The 17,099-nt window shown below is 49.5% G+C and overlaps 1 protein-coding gene across 1 annotated transcript in view; it reads right to left on the bottom strand.

Moving 5' to 3' along the window:
* LOC115097197 (myeloperoxidase-like) overlaps positions 1–17,099 on the bottom strand; it is a 64,843-nt gene that overhangs the window by 34,206 nt on the left and 13,538 nt on the right. The window contains exon 6 of the mRNA XM_029612793.1: positions 16,489–16,692. Within this exon, the coding sequence (XP_029468653.1) occupies positions 16,489–16,692 (204 nt within the window). The remainder of the gene's footprint in view (positions 1–16,488; positions 16,693–17,099) is intronic.

A 17,099-nucleotide genomic window follows, 5' to 3' on the forward strand; every position in this document is an offset into this window, starting at 1 on the left:
TGAATTATTCTTTGAGCTGTATCCTGGTACTGTTGAGGTAGAGAATCAGTGAGTTTCTGCATTTGCTTCCATAGATTCCTCTGGTATTGCGTCATATAGAGTTGGTAAGACGCTATCCTGGAGTTAAGCATAGCTCCTTGGAATACCTTTCTCCCTAGAGTCCAGGAATCGATGATCCTTCCCTGGTGGAGCAGAGGAATGAGGTCGTACTCATTTGGATATTTTCTGAGCTGACTCAACTACTTCAAATTGATGTGGTAACTGTGACTTTTGGTAACCAGGAACATGTTGCACAAGATATGTAGTGTCCACTCTTTTGTTAATTGGCGGAACGGAACATGGATGTTCTCAAAGCCTGTGTTGTAATTCCAGGAGTACTTCGTGGATAGGAATGGCCAGGACTTCTTTGGATGGATCCACAAATTGTAGGACTTCCAAAGTATGCTGCCTTGTATCTTCCTCAGACACTAATTTGAAAGGGATTGTGTTTGTCATATCTTTGATGAAAGTAGTGGACAAGTCTTCTGGTGGAGACTTTTTTCTTCCTTCAGGAGGAAATGGCTCAGACATGAAGCTTTCAGATGAGGAATCTGTATTTTTCTCCTCCCATGAGTCGTATGGAACCTGTTTGGAAGGAGAAGTAGGAGAAGACCCCAGTGGAAGTGATGGAACCACTGGTCTGAAGAGTCCTGAAGGTCCTAGTTGAGGGTCATCAAGAGGGCCTTGTCCAGGAATGTCTCCTAGTCCTACAGGCTTAGTAGGGAGAGGTCGCGGTGGGATGGCACCGACGAGGGCGTCGAGTCTAACCATTAGCATTTGAAATATTGAGAATTCCGGTTGCCCTGAGCCCCAGGCATGAGTACTTTCATCGGGAATGCCATCGGGATCGGCATCGGTGCTGGTCCCAGCATCGGTGCTTGTCTTATCCTCGGGGATGGCCCCGGCATCGGTGCAGGCACCGGCATTGACAATGGTGTCAGCTTCGGCGAGGGCATCGGCGTCGATGTTCCTGAAGTGCTTCACGCACCGCCTGGCGGATGAACCCGCTCAGTTCCTCTGTAATAGCTGATGCAGGCAGAGCAGCTATACATGGTGGCAGTGGGGGCGTCATCGGTCCTACCACAGGGCCCTGTGGAGGCTCGATGCCCGGCACCTCGATAGATGGTGAACCCCTCAGTGTCGAAGGCCTCTGTGTCTCTTGTAGGCGAGGCCGCTTGGCTGTCGACTTCTCCGGGGATAGTAGAGATTCCGGAATCAAAGAATGTCGCTGCCGATGCCGACGTTTAGATTGGTGCTCCGTGGCTTTTTCAAGGCCTGATGCCGACTTTATAGATGCTGCAGATGGGGTCGGTGACGACCGGTCCCCTGAACCCTCCAGATGACATTTTTTTTTTTTTTTTTTTTTTTAAGTATTATCCTTTTTGAAGCTCCGGCTGGAGACAACTGAGTGGATGTCAATGTGGAAGGTAACAGTTGGATGTGGAACAAATGTTCCATTTTTTATTGCCGTGCTTTCCGATATTTAGCGGCCATTTCTGCACATTTTGGGCAGGATGAAACATCATGGCACTGACCCAAACAAAGAACACACTCAAGGTGTGGATCAGTAATCGACATCGTTCGATTATATTTGGGCATGTTTAAAACCTGTAGCCATGATCACGACGACAGCTATCGATGGATGTGTGACTCAAAGTTTTGAAAACTCGAGAAGAGTCAGAAGGGATATTCTACTCATCGGCCGGTGGTAAAGAGAGACCCCGATGTGGGAGAGAAAAAAATGAAGTTTTAATCTGCGTTTTTGGTCAGAAATTGTGTGAAGAATTTCACACAGGGCTCCTGCTCCGCGATGCTGAAAACAGCACGGAAAAATGAAGATTGAAGGGAGACCCCTGTGGCTGAGAATATCATGGCATGCTGGGCATGCTCAGTGGGCTCAGGATGCCAGTCAAAAGTTTCTAGAGACTTTGACAAAGTTTTCCTTGATAGGGCTCCATTGATGATGTCACCCATACGTGAGGACTAGCATCCTGCTTGTCCTGGGATAAAATATTTTTTCAGTTCGGTTTTCAGAAATGGCACTCTTCTACACTTCTTCTCCCTCACTCCCCCTTCCCCTTGCTCATTCACCTCGGTCACTCACCCCCTTTCCTCCACTCACCTCCCTTCCCTCCCCCTCCCCACTCAAACTCCCTTCCCTCAGTCTTACTCACCCTCTTTCTCCCACTGCCTCCCTCTCCTCTCACTGAAACCCCCCTTCCCTCACTCTCACCTCCCCCCTTATTCTCACTCCCTCCCCTTCCCTCCTCAGTCACTCCTCACTCTCTCCCCCTCCTGTCCCCTCTCAGTCACTATGCTATGTGACTCACTCCTTCCCCTGTGGCACGGCACAGCTGTCAGAGCTCTCGATGTTCCTCCTGTCCCAACTCCCTCCCCACCATACTCCTTGTCCGCTCGTGTGGTTCTCATCTCCATGGAGAGAGATGCATGGTACGTCAATCAGAGCTCTCCACTGCGCATTTGTGGGCCGTCGGTTAGAGCCTATCCTCTTCCCTTTTCCTGCCATCCCCTCATCTTCCCTTTCCTTCCCCTCTCACCTCATCCACAACCCCTTCCCTCTCCCTCAGCCCTCCTCCACTCCCTCTTTTTATATTCTCCAGAACGTCTTACCCTTACCACTTACGCACTCATATCCTCTTCCGTTTTCCATCCATCCCCTCTCATCTTCCCTTTCCTTCCTCTGTCACCTCATCCACAACCCCTTCCCTCTCCCGTTGTTGTCGCACCAGCGGCAGCAGCAGCTCAGGTCCCTCATTCTTGGGGTCCCGTTAAGCTTGGCCCCGCTCTCACAGGACGGCACAGACAAAGAGATAGGAGATCTCCGGGGGGTCTCTCTCTCTCGTGTGCCTCATCACTGGGCTCGTTGCTGGCCTGCCCAACGCTTGGATACTGCCGCCGCTACTCTTCCCCGCCGCTTTGCTACACGCACATTGTCCGCCTCAGCCCGACTCCACATCACCCGGAGCCCACAAAACGCTGCATCCACCGCTGTGACCAACGTGCTCTGACCAGTGTGCTCTCTCGCCCACGCATGTCGGGCAGAGCTCTCTGTTCCGTGCATGCGCAGTAGAGCTGCTCTCTACTGTGCATTTGCGGGCTGTCGGTCAGAGCCCATTTATATTGTAGATTAGCTATTAGGAAGGTGGGATGCTGGAGGGGGACTAAGAGTGGATCTTGTATGCTTTTCTGTCCAAGATGGTGGCGTACTAAGTAGGAAGACAGAAAAAATAAAGAGAGGTCTCGCAGGTCATCACACTCTGGGATGTATTTTTAACAAAAAATAATAATATAGCATAAACGAGGTCTATGTGCCAAGTTAACTTGAATTCTAATCAACACAGGGGTCATCTAAATCTACACCAGCAGGCTGCAATGGTTTTGCTTTGTGCAAATCTAAAAAAAAAAAGCCCTAAACTGGCTCTAGGTCAAAAAATAAATACTTCCAATCCTGACAAGACAGAAAGCAGAGTTGCTTACCTGTAACAGGTGTTCTCCCAGGACAGCAGGATGTTAGTCCTCACAGTGGGTGACATCATCAGATGGAGCCCTGTCACAGAACACTTTTGTCAAAGTTTCTAGAACTTTGACTGGCACACTGAGCATGCCCAGCATGCCACCAACCCCGTGGTCACACAGGGTCCCCCCCTTCAGTCTCATTTCAAAGCAGAAAAAATATGAGCGAAAAATAAAATAAAACACAGGCGAACCCAACTCTGCGGGGTGGTGGGCCCGTTTCTTGAGGACTAATATCCTGCTGTCCTGGGAGAACACTTGTTACAGGTAAGCAACTCTGCTTTCTCCCAGGCCAAGCAGGATGAATACCAAGCTGCAAGCTGCCTCTGGAACACACTGGGCCAACAGGCACCGAATAACGTGCAACAGGCACAACAATAGGGGTGCTGTGGCAACTATGGGGGCAGTCTGAACCTTATACTGGGCCTTAGGTAGGGAGAGTTGGGTTCACACACTGGAAACAGGTTACGGAGGACAGACTGGCCAAAGACGCTGTCCTGTAGACCGTCCTTGTCCAGACAGTAATGGGCTGCGAAGGTGTGGAGGGAATCCATGTCGCGGCCTTACAGATTTTGGCAATAGGGACTGCCCGGAAGTGTACCACTGACACTGCCATGGCCCTGAGTGCGCTATCACTCGGCCCCCCGAACGGAAGGCTTGCTTGCCGGTAGCAGAAAGTGATAGTCCGCCAACCAATTGGACAGGGTCTGCTTGCCCATCTCAACTCCAAGTCTATTTTTGTCAAAGGAGATAAAGAGTCAGGTGGACTGCCTGTGGGCTGCGGTGCACTCTAAATAAAAGGCGAGAGCACGTTTGCAGTCCAAGGTACGCAGAGCCCGCTCACCTGGATGAGAGTGTGGCCTCGGGGAAAAAGGTGGGCAACACGATGGACTGATTCAGGTGAAAGTCAGTCACCACCTTAGGCAGGAATTTAGGGTGAGGGCACAGTACCACCCTGTTGTGGAAGAATCTCATGTAAGGCGAATAGGTCATAGGACCTGCAGCTCACTGATTCTGCGCACAGAAGTAACCGCCACTAGGAAGATGGCCTTCCAGGTGAGGTACTTGAACTCGTAGGAGCCTAGGGGTTCAAACGGAGGCCGCATGAGCCACGTCAGCACTATGTTGAGGTCCCAGGCCATAACAGGAGAACGTAGTAGAGGCTTCAGTTGAAGTAAGCCTCTCATGAAGCGCCCCACTAAACGCTGCACCGAGACTGGAGTGTCGCCCACTCCGCAGTGGTAGGCGCTGATGGCTCTCAGATGTACTCAGATTGAGGTAGTCTGAAGTCTAGACTCCGAGAGGCGCCAGAGGTAGTCCAAAAGCCTAGGTGAGGGGCAAGTGAAAGGGTAAAGACCCTCCTCCGCGCACCAGGATGAGAATCTCCTCCACTTTGCTTGCTAGGACTTCTGCGTGGAAGGCTTACGCAAAGCTATGAGGACTTGCGAGACATTGTCCAAAAGGTTAAGGGACTGCAGTACTAGCCTTTCAACATCCAGGCCATGACAGCCAACGACTGGAGGTTCGGGTGGCGTAGCCTTCCCAGATCTTGCGTGATGAGGTCGGGTGAGGTGCCCAGGCGAATCGGCTCCTGAACAGACAGATCGCAGAGAATCGGAAACCAGACCTGATGCGGCCAATACGGGGCTATGAGGATCATGAAGCCTTGGTCCTTTTGTAGCTTCATGAGAGTCTTACTTATGAGTGGAATTGGAGGGTATGCATACAGGAGACCTGCATTCAGGAGTGGGTGAAGGCATCCACGGCTGATCTCTGTTCTTCCTTGGTAGGGAGCAGAAGCAATCCACCTTATGGTTCTGAGAGGATGCGAAGAGATCCATGTCTAGTTGACCCCCACCGGCGGAAGATCCTGTCTGCCACCGAGGAGTTTAGGGACCACTTGTGGGGGTGGAATGTCCAACTGAGGCGGTCTGCCACCACATTCTTGGTCCCTCCCAGGTAGATGGCCCGCAGGAGCATGAAACATGACAGGGCCCAGGCCCAAATCTGTGCCACCTCTTGGCAGAGAAGATAAGAGCCTGTGCCCCCTGTTTGTTCACCTACCACATGGCCACTTAGTTGTCTGTTTGGATCAAGATGACCCTGTTGGACAGACAGTCCTGGAATGCATAGAGTGCATACTGCATCGCTTGGAGTTTCAGGAAGTTTATCTGGCATCTTGCCTCGGGCTTCGACCACACCCCTTGCGTGTGGAGGCCATTGACATGGGCCCCCAGCCTAGGTTGGAGGCATCTGTGATCAGGATCACCTGAGCAGCAGGGGGCTGAAAAGGAAGACCCTTGCTGAGGTTGGATTCCTGCTCCCAGGTGAGGGAGAGCTGGAGTGGTTTGGTTTGGTTATCCGGACCAGTGTGGAGAGTTCTTGAGAGGCTTGGTGCCACTGGGACCGCAGGGTCCATTGCGTGACCCTCATGGCCAGGCGGGTCATTGGGTTGGCGTGCACCGATGATGCCATGTGACCCAGCAACTTCAGGAGCAGGTGGGCTGAGGCAGTCTGCTGGCAATGGATGGACCTGGCCAGCCCCGCCAGGGTGGCTATGCGTTCACTGGGAAGTAATGCCTTGGGTACCATGGTGTCCAGATCCGCCCTGATGAAGTTGAGTCACTGGGATGGAGTCAGCTAGGATTTTGGGTAGTTTGCGAAGAACCCCAGTGACTGGAGGAGTCTCAACGTCATGTGCAGGATCTGAAGGGCTCCTTCTTTCGAAGAACTCTTGATGAGCCAATCATCCAGATATGGGAACACATGCACCCCCGTTCCGGCGCAAATGTGCTCCCCACCCCTGCCAGGCACTTTGTGAAGACCTGGGGTGCGGAGGCTAGCCCAAAGGGGAGAACCCTGTACTGGAAGTGCCGGTGGCTTACTACGAAGCACAGATACTTAGCGATGAGGCAGAAAGATGGCAATGTGCGAGTAGGCGTCCTGTAGGTCCAGAGAGCAGAGCCAGTCCCCTTGATGCAGAAGTGGAAGTAGGGTATCCAAGGATAGCATTTTGAACCGCTCTCTGCGGAGGAACTTGTTTAAGACCCGGAGGTCAAGGATGGGACGGAGGCCACCTGTTCTCTTTGGAATGAGAAAATACCGGGAGTAGAACCCCCGTCCATGCTGAGCCTGGGGAACAGATTCCATGGCTCTGGACCGTAGCAGGGCCAAGAGTTCTAACTCGAGGGTCATTGGATCATTGCGTGTTCGAGGCTCCATGCCAGAGAGGGTGGGGAGTCTGGAGGAACACTGAGAAGGTTCAGGCGGTAACCCAGTGCTACGATGGACAATACCCATTGGTCAGTGGTGATTGGAGACCAGTTCATGAAGAGGCAGAGACGACCCCCCACAGGTGGGTTGGACGGTGTGGGTGAAGGGGTTAGGTTTCTGCTCTCTTTGTGCCAGTCAAAAGCCAGTTGCAGGGCTTGGCTGGGAGGTTGACTGAGCCCTAGGTGCTCTTTGTTGGCGAGGGTGGCCTCTTTGGGTAGTCTGAGCTGAACGAGCACGGGAGGCTGGAGGATAGTATCTCCCATTGCCTGTAAAACTGCTTTCTGAAATCCCTACGTGGCACCCTGTGTTTCGCCGAAGAGGGGTCAGAGATGGTGGTAGACAACTGACGTAGGGTCTCATGATGGTCCCTGAGTTGGGCCACTGCATCCTGGACTTTGTCACCAAACAGGTTTTCTCCTGTACAGGGGAGGTCGGCCAGTTTGTCTTGAACCTCCGGGTGAAGGTCGGACGCTTTCAGCCAGGCCCAGTATCTGGTAGTAACGCCTGCCGCTGAGACCTTTGATGCTGTCTCAAAGACGTCATAGGCCGCTCTTACTTCCTGTTTCCCGGCTTCCAATCCTTTTTGGAGGATGGATTCTAGGCCCTCCTGAAATTGTTGTGGTAGGCTCTCGGCAAATTCCAGGACCTGTTTCCAGAGGTTATGGTTGTACTGGTTCATGTACAACTGGTCAGCTGCTATACGAGCAATAAGCATGGACCCTTGGAAAACCCTTCGACATAGAATGTCTAAGGCCCTGTGGTCCTTCCCCAGGCGTGCAGAGGAGTGTGGACAAGTCCTCTTGGCTTTCTTCTGGGCGGATTCCACTACTACTGATTGGTGAGGCAACTGGCTCTTTTGGAAGCCCAAGCCTATTGCACTAAATAGGTAGTGTCAGTCTTTCTGTTGACTGGAGCCACAGAACCCAGGTGTTCCCAGAGTCGGTAGAAGAGGTCTAAAAAGACCTTATGTACAGGGACGGCCATCACCTCCATAGGGATATCTGCGAATTGGAAGACATCTTATGGAGAGTGTCTTCTTCAGTCAAAAGCTGGAAGGGAATAGTTTCCGCCATTGCCCGCACAAAGCTCACAAAGGATAAGTCTTTGGGAGGCGAGCACCGTCTCTCGTCCAGGGGAGAAGGTTCCGACAGAATGTCTTGAAGCAGAATGCCTGCCTGCTGATAGCAAAAGGAAATACAGTCCGCTAACCAGGAGGAGAAAGTCTGCTTGCCCACAGGCTGCCCAATTTGATGGAATGGAAAGAGAAAGGCCTCCGAGGAGTGGTCGGAAGAGGAGTCTTCCCATGAGTCGTAAGAGGCTTCCTCCTCACCACTGAATTGTTTGGGTCAAGGAGGGAGGCTAGAAACCAAAGTACGGGGCGCAGGCACCGATGGACGGTGAAGTGGAACAGAAAGTGGTTGCGCTGGCATCGAGGGCACCAGGACCTGCAATGGACACCGGGGCACTGGGAGGCCCGAGGGCCCAGGAACAGGATCTGGCATTGGTGGTACCACCCATGGAGACTGGCATGGTGCCACCTCCTTCTCCTCTGAGGATCCTGGAATCAGGATCAAGATGAGGGGAGGCACCGGTGGTGGAAGGGCACGGGGGGGGGGGGGCTCCTGGTAATGGCTGCATTGGTAAGGCACCGAGAAGCACTTCCAAACTTTCCAGCAGGGGTGCCAGCATAGAGGGCGCTGCTTCCGATGCCAGTATGGGGGCCGGCTTCGGTTGCTTATGGAGGCCCTGAAGGGCATTTATCACTGCCTGTTGAACCATGCGGTCCAACTCCTCTCTAAATGCAGGTGCGGAAAGTACCGACCCCCAATTTGATGGAATGGAAAGAGACAAACAATTGAGTGCTTTTCCTGTGGGCAGCTGTACGGTCTAGATAGAATGTGAGAGCCCGTTTACAGTCAAGGGTATGCAGAGCCTGTCCTCCTGGATTGGAATGGGGCCTGGGAAAGAAGGTAGGTAGTATAATGGATTGATTAAGATGAAACTCCAATACTACCTTAGGCAAGAACTTAGGGTGAGTGCGGAGTACTGCCCGATAGTGCAGACGTTTAGTGTAAGGCGGATAGGTAACTAGGGCCTGTAACTCACTAACTCTGCGAGAAGATGTTATTGCCAAAAGAAAAATCACTTTCCATGTGAGATAGCGAAGATCACAGGATTGGAGAGGCTCGAATGGTGGTTTCATGAGCCGTCCCAAAACCAGATTGAGGTCCCAAGAAGGGGCCGGAGGACGCAGTGGAGGCTTGAGGTGAAGCAAGCCCTTCAGAAATCATGTTACCAGGGTTGTACTAAAATAGGAACATCCCCGACACCTTTATGGAAGGCGGCCACCGCTCTGACATGCATTCTGATGGAGGAAGTTTTTAGGCCTGATTCTGACAAGTGCCAGAGATAGTCCAGAAACTTCGTGGTGGAACAAGTAAAAGGATCAAGGGATTGAGCAGAACACCATGACTTAAACCTGTTCCATTTGTAAAGATAAGATTTTCTCGTGGAAGGCTTCTGCGAAGCAATCAGGACACAGGAAACTGGCTCTGAAAGGTTAAGTGGCTGAAGAATTAACCTTTCAACATCCAGGCCGTCAGGGACAAGGCCTGAAGATTGGGGTGACGTAGGTACCCGTCATTCTGACTGATCAGAAGTGGGTTCTTTCCCAAGGGAATGTGCCTGTGAATGGAGAGGTCCTGAAGGATCAGGAACCACACTTGGCATGGCCAGTGAGGTGCTATCAGGATCATGTTTCCCTTGTCCTGACGTAACTTCTCAGATGGAAGTGGAGGGAATGCATATAGGAGACCGGTTGCCCAAGAGAGGAAGAACACGTCTCTTGACTGTGAGTGTTGGCTGCAAGTGAGAGAGCAAAGGTTCTCTACTTTGCGATTTTGCGGTGACGCAAAGAGGTCTATGTGAGGATATTCCCAACTTTGGAATATTGAGTCCGCTACTGTGGGGTTGAGAGACCACACGTGCGGCTGAAAGGTGCGACTCACCTTGTCTGCTAACACATTGTCCACTCCCAGCAAGTAGGTGGCCTTGAGGTACATCGAGTGGGAGAGGGCCTCTGCCCATATCTGTGCAGCTTCCTGACACAGTAGGTAGGAGCCTGTCCCTCCCTGTTTGTTGATGTACCACATGGCCACCTGGTTGTCTGTCTGAATCAGGATGACCTGGTTGGAAAGGCGATCCTGAAACACCCTGAGAACAATTCTGATTGCTCGCACTCCAGGAAATTGATCTGGTGTTTGGCTTCCTCTGGAGACCAAGCTCCTTGTGTCTGCAAACTGGCGACATGAGCTCCCCAGCCGAGGATCTGGAGCCTGGAAGGCTAGGCCTTGGAGGAGATTGATCTGATTTTTCCACCAGGCTAGAGACTGATGAAGTGGATTGGTGATGTGGACAATGGTCGATAGAGGTTGGATGGGCTGAGTCCATTGTGACCTTAGAATCCACTGCATGACTCTCATGGCCAAGCGGGCCACTGGAGTAACCTGTACTGAGGACGTCATGTGTCCCAGCAGGATGAGGAAGTGGCGTGCAGTCGAGCGGTGCTGAGACTGAAGCTGGTATGCGAGAGAAATGAGAGTGAGAGCTCGCTGTCAAGGCAGAAATGCCTTTGCTTGAAAGGTGTCCAAGTCTGCCCCTATGAAGGACAAATTTTGAGATGGGACTAAGCAGGATTTCTCGTAGTTGACAAGAAATCCTAGCGAAATCAGAGTGTGTAAGGTAAGATGTAGGGACGACAGAGCAGCTTGCTGAGTGGGAGCCCTGATCAACCAATCGTCTAGATAGGGGTAGACGTGAACACTTTGAGACCTGAGGAAGGCTGCTACTACTACGAGGCACTTGGTGAAAACTCGTGGTGCAGATGCCAGGCCAAATGGTAGCACTTGGTACTGATAGTGCTTGGGGCCTACCAGAAATCTCAGGAATCTGCAATGAGATGGAGATATCGCAATGTGTGTGTACACATCCTGGAGGTCTAGAGAGCAGAGCCAGTCTCCTCTTTGGAAAAGAGGAAGGAGGGAACCCAAGGTTACCATCTTGAACTTTTCTCGGTAGAGGTACATGTTGAGAGCACGTAGGTCCAGAATTGGATGAACACCGCCTGATTTTTTGGGGATTACAAAGTACTGGGAATAGAATCCTAGGCCTTGTTGGGAGTAGGGCACTGGTTCTATTGCTCTGGACTGGAGGAGGAAGGAAACCTCCTGTTCCAGGAGTGGTGAGTGGTCAAATGTTCCCCATGTCAGCTGAGGTGGGGAGTCCGGTGGGATGGAGAGAAAGTTCAGGTGATAACCTTGAGAGATTATAGCAAGGACCCACTGGTCTGAGGTGATTGTGTGCCACCTGTTGAAATGGCACAATCGACCTCCCACTGGTATCTGAGGCAGTGGAAGCTGGCTGCTGCTCTCTATGCAGGAGTCAAAAGCCGGAAGCAGGGCCCGGCTGAGGAACTGCTTGTGGCTTTTGTTTACGAGGTTGACGAGACTGGGCCTTTTGGAAAGGCCTCGTAGAATGACCTCTAGACTGAGGTGGATAGGATTTCTTTGGACGGAAGAATAACTTTTTAGTATCCTTCCTGAATGGCTGTTTGGAGGAATACTCAGAGGGCATCAGAGAGAACTGGCGAAGGGTCTCATGATGCTCCTTGAGTTCCACCACCGTCCGCTGAATCTGTTCGCCAAACAGATTGTCTCCTATGCAGGGCAGATCAGATAATCTGTCTTGTACCTCAGGGCACAAGTCAGAAGACTTAAGCCAGGCCCATCTTCTTACCAAAATAGCAGTTGCAGACACCCTGGAAGCGGTGTCGAAGATATCATAAGAGGATCTTATTTTATGCTTCCCTGCCTTGAAACCCTTGTATACCAGGATTTGAAGCTGTTCCTGGAATTGCTGAGGCAGGGACTCTGCAAAGTCCTGTATCTGCTTGAATAAGACCCTGTTGTACTGGGTCATACACAGCTGGTAAGAGGCGATCCGAGAGATGAGCATTGATCCCTGGAAGACACGCCGGCCAATGGCATCCAGGAATTTCTGTTCCTTACCTGGGGAAAGGAAGAGTGGGGTTTTGATCTTTTTGCCCTTTTTTGGGCAGATTCTACAACCACAGACTGGTGATCCAACTGAGGTTTCTGGAATCCTGGGTCTGACTGGACTAAATAAGTGGTATCAGCTTTTCTGTTAACTGGAGCAACAAAACCAGGGTGTTCCCAGTTCTTTTTGAGGAGATCCAAAAGAACCTGGTGAATAGGGATGGAGGTTATTTCCTAGGGAGCATCCAGGAATTGTAACAGCTCCATCATTTGATGCCTGTCATCTTGTTCAGTCTGCAATTGGAAGGGAACCAATTCAGACATTTCCTTCACAAAATTTATGAAGGATAGGTCATCTGGAGGAGAACGCTTCCTGCTTCCAGTAGGAGAAGGTGGCGATGGAAAGTCATCGGTGTCTTGAGAAGAATCGTCAGTCCAGGTGTCATAGGGATCAGCACCTGCCCCTCTAGGAACCTGAGAAGGATGGGACGATGGTATTCCTGATAGAGATGTGAATCAGAACCGGAATCGGTTCGGATTCTGGTTCCGATTCACATGTGGGTTTTTTTTTCATTGGGCCCGATCGCGGTTTTGTTTATCGGCTGCGCCCAAGCTGATAAACAAAAAACCCACCCCGACCCTTTAAAACTAATACCTTAGCTTCCCCCACACTCCCGACCCCCCAAAAACTTTTTACAGGTACCTGGTGGTCCAGTGGGGGTCCCTGGAGCGATCTCCTGCTCCTGGGCCGTCAGCTGCCACTAATCAAAATGGCGCCGATGGCCCTTTGCCCTTACCATGGGACAGGGTATCCATGCCATTGGCCGGACCCCGTCACATGGTAGGAACACTGGATGGCCCACGCCATCTTGTGCTCCTACCATGTGACAGGGGCTGACCAATGGCACCGGTAGCCCCTTAGACACAGTAAGGGCAAAGGCTATTGGCGTCATTTTGATTACTGGCAGCCGATGGCCCGAGTGCAGGAGATCGCTCCCGGACCCCTGCTGGACCACCAGGGGCTTTTGGCAAGTCTTGGGGGACCCTCCTGACCCCCACAAGACTTGCCAAAAGTCCAGCGGGGGTCCGGGAGCAACCTCCTGCATTCGGACCGTCGGCTGCCAGTATTCAAAATGGCGCCGATAGCCTTTGCCCTTACTATGTCACAGGGGCTACCGGTGCCATTGGTCAGCCCCTGTCACATGGTAGGAGCACAAGATGCTGCCGGCCATCCAGTGCTCCTACCATGTGACAGGGTCCGGCCAATGGCATGGATACCCTGTCACATGGTAAGGGCAAAGGACCATCGGCGCCATTTTGATTTGTGGCAGCTGAAGGCCCGGGAGCGGGAGATCGCTCCAGGGACCCCCACTGGACCACCAGGTACCTGTAAAAAGTTTTTGGGGTGGTCGGGAGGGAGGGGGAAGCTAAGGGATTAGTTTTAAAGGGTCGGGGTGGATTTAGGGGTTATTTTTGTGTTCCGTTTTCACGCCCTCCCCCAAAATGATAAGAGAACCCCCATGATCAATATCGTGGGGTTTTCCTATCGTTTTGGGGGAGCCCCCGATTTCTGATGATTTTGAAAATATCGTCCGATATTTCCAATCGTCCAAAGCCCGATTCACATTCCTAATTCCTGAAGGTCCCGGTCTAGGCTCTGAAGGCACTGAGGGAAGTACTGGAGGCACCAATGAAGGCATCGAGGGCACCGGTGCAGGCATATTAAATTTCATCTGACATTTGGATGCCCAATCTTCCAGTCTCGCAAGATCCTCTTACAATTTATCACAAACCGCTTGTGATTTAACTACTCTGAATAATTTTGTATCATCTGCAAATTTGATTACCTCACTCGTCGTATTCCTTTCCAGATCATTTATAAATATATTGAAAAGCACCGGTCCAAGTACAGATCCCTGAGGCACTCCACTGTTTACCCTTTTCCACTGAGAAAATTGACCATTTAATCCTACTCTGTTTCCTGTACTTTTAAACCAAAAATTTTTATGTCATTTCATCATTTCATGTTTGTTCTTTTGATGAAATGACAAAGATTGTTGGTTTAAAAGGATTATTGAATAGATGTTTATGTGATATTTCTATACAGTGGAAATGATTTTGGTGATGAATTAAGAAAATATTTGTTATTGAAGTTTAATGAGTTTATTGATTGAGACTGTGAAGTTTTTTGTATTTTTTTTTTTAAAAAGTGTAGATGGAGTTTCCCTACATAAGAGGATATTGGAAAATTGCAACCCCTGACGAAATCTACGGATGAAACAAGAGCTTCTTGTCGGGACATCATCGGTTTGGGAGTTTATGGATACATCAAGCGAGAAAATAATGTCAGAAGTGTACAACATGTAGAGTAATATCTTCAACGAGTAATTAAATATAGTAAAGAGAGAAATATCCTGTTAATAATTACATTTTCAAATATGTGATAGATAGTGGGATAATACATAGGGGAAACAAAGCAGAGCAGCTTCAATTTTCAGTGCAATATTGGGATATTTGATAATTGTGTTTGTATTTTAACTTGTGTAATATGTTATGTTAGTTAATGTTGATATTGTTGGTATATATGTGTGAATGAATGGTTGAGATGTATTGTACAGGTTATATAAACCATGTTTATGTCTAATTTTTAAAAAATTAATTAATAATAAAGTGTTTGTGTAAAACGTAACATGGGTATACTGTTTGATATATGTGATGTAACGATAATACCTGTTTAATTTACCCTCACATGTATGTGGATATTTGACCATTGTGTTCCATTAAATCATGTCTTTCTATATGCTCTGAGATTTTGATCTTTAGAATAGTTTCCACTATTTTTCCCAGCACTGAAGTCAGGCTCACCAGTCTATAGTTTCCCGGATCACCCTTGGAGCCCTTTTTAAATATTGGGGTTACATTGACCAGTCTCCAGTTTTCAGGTACAATGGATGATTTTAATGATAGGTTACAATTTGTAACTAATAGATCTGAAGTTTCATTTTTGAGTTCCTTCAGAATCCTGGGGTGCATACCATCTGGTCCAGGTGATTTGCTACTCTTTAGTTTGTCAATCTGGCCTAACACATCTTCTAGGTTTACAGTAATTTGGTTCAGTTCATCTGACTCATCACCCTTGAAAACCATCTCCGAAACTGGTATCTCACCATTATTAGCCATACAGACACGAATGGGAGAAAATGGCTCTCCCTGTTTGGATCTGCTGGATACTTTCAAGTGACCCGAACTGGCCAATATCAGAGACAGAATGATGGGCTCAATGGATAATGGGTCTGGCCTGGATTGACACTTTTTATGTTTGGAGTATCTTATTTGGAAACGGGCCAGCATCAGTCTGATTCTACAAGACTCTCAAGCAATCATCGATGGAATCACAGAGGGTTGAATGTAGTATTTTAATACACTTAGGAAATCAGGATCTCATCATAAGGTAAATGCCATACCAGTCCTAAAGACTGAAACACGTGAGTGTCCGTGTTGCTTTTTGTTAACCATTGCCATCCAAACATCTTTATCCCCAGAGATGGATTTAGGAATTTTGGCGCCCTTAAGCATGGTTAGTGCTATTATCCCCTGTCCTTCTACCACCCCCCCCCCCCCCCCCCAAGGTTGTACAATAGGGAGCAGAAGGTCTTTAAGACACAGTCCCCCAGTTACCTTGGCAGAGTGGGGGTAGATTCTGGGAAAAACTAAAAATTCTGAAACAAAAACATTTGTATCTTTTATATTCCATTATAAACATAAATGTTTTATAATATATGTATTAGTATAACTTAGAATTTATTTTATTTTTATTGGTGAAGAAAAGTAATCTCAAGTATCAGTACAGGGAGGAGGCCTCGGAGGTGGGGAGAGGAGAAAGGAGGAGGAGTGTGGGAAAGAACAAGGACTAAGGAAGAAGAGGGAGAGAGAGGCAACTTCTTGGATTGAGGAAGAGGAGGAAGGACTAGGAAGAGTTTGGGAGTGGCTTCCAGGATCTGGGGAGAAGGAAGAGGTAGGAAGGGGGGTTCCAGGATTTGGGGGATGGAATCCAAGATCAAGGGAGGGAGGATTGGAATTGCAGTGAATGGGAAGAGAGGAGGGAGCTGTCTTTACCACGCTCCGGTCCTGCTCCTCCTTGCACCCAACTCAATATGACATACACATACCCTTGGCACCAATCCCTTCTCTCTCACACACATGAACACTGCCCCCTGCCCTCGTTCCCCTCTCTCTCTCACCCAGAGATGTACATAGCAGCCGATCCTCCTCCTCCTCATCCCCCAGCCTCTCTTCCCACCCTCCAATTATCTCGGCTCTGCCCATCCTAATCTCCCCAGAATGATCCCTCTCTGCTCTGTCTGCTGCAGGCTCACCCCCTCTCCTGCTCCCTGAACACTGTCTGGGAGGGGAGGAACTGGAGTAGGAAGCGGAGAGCTGTTTTCTGCTGAATGTGATTCAGCACAGCTGAGAGGCAGCAAATCTTCAGCCTGCTGCCTCCCCAGATCTTTGCCGCCCTAGGCACAGGCCTAGTGTGCCATTGACAAACCCAGGCCTGTCTATCCCTTCTTCTCTCCCTGTGCCATACCTTGAGTGGGAAGCAGGGAGGTGCCTTGACACAGCTGTGGTCACAGTCCAAACCCCTGAGGAAAGTTGTTCTTGCTGGAGTCTCCGGGGCGAGATCTAGATCGTGGTCTGTCCACTGACCCCACTGCATAAAAATGAGTGCTCTCTGTTGATCCAATGTGACGCTGGTGGTGAAACGAGCTATCTGGTTCGACACGTCTCGAGCCTGTGCAGAAGAAAACTTCATTTTATTGCAATCTGCTTTGTGGCAATCAACAAAAAGCTGGAATATCAAATCCACGTTAATAACTAAATAAAATAAAGACTGGTAAATTGCACACCGAACTGGGTTGAAAATAGACATGTAAGTTCCAGCTACTCCATGGACCGGAACCTTAGTTTTCTGTTTTTTATTTTATTTGGCCTGGGAATTTCAAGGTTATAACAAAAACAAAATAAGTAAGAAAAATTACTTTGTAATAACCCACAGGAAAAGATATTTTTCCATTGATTTTTTTTTTTTTTTAAATATAACATTAAGATCCCCAGGAAAAATAAACGACAGTCCCTGTCCATGGAAAACTGGGTCTTGAGGAATTTAAGTTAGTTGTTAATTGCTGTTTTAAGAAAAAC

Source organism: Rhinatrema bivittatum, chromosome 8 (assembly GCF_901001135.1).
Source record: "Rhinatrema bivittatum chromosome 8, aRhiBiv1.1, whole genome shotgun sequence".
NCBI classification, from domain to species: Eukaryota; Metazoa; Chordata; class Amphibia; order Gymnophiona; family Rhinatrematidae; genus Rhinatrema; species Rhinatrema bivittatum.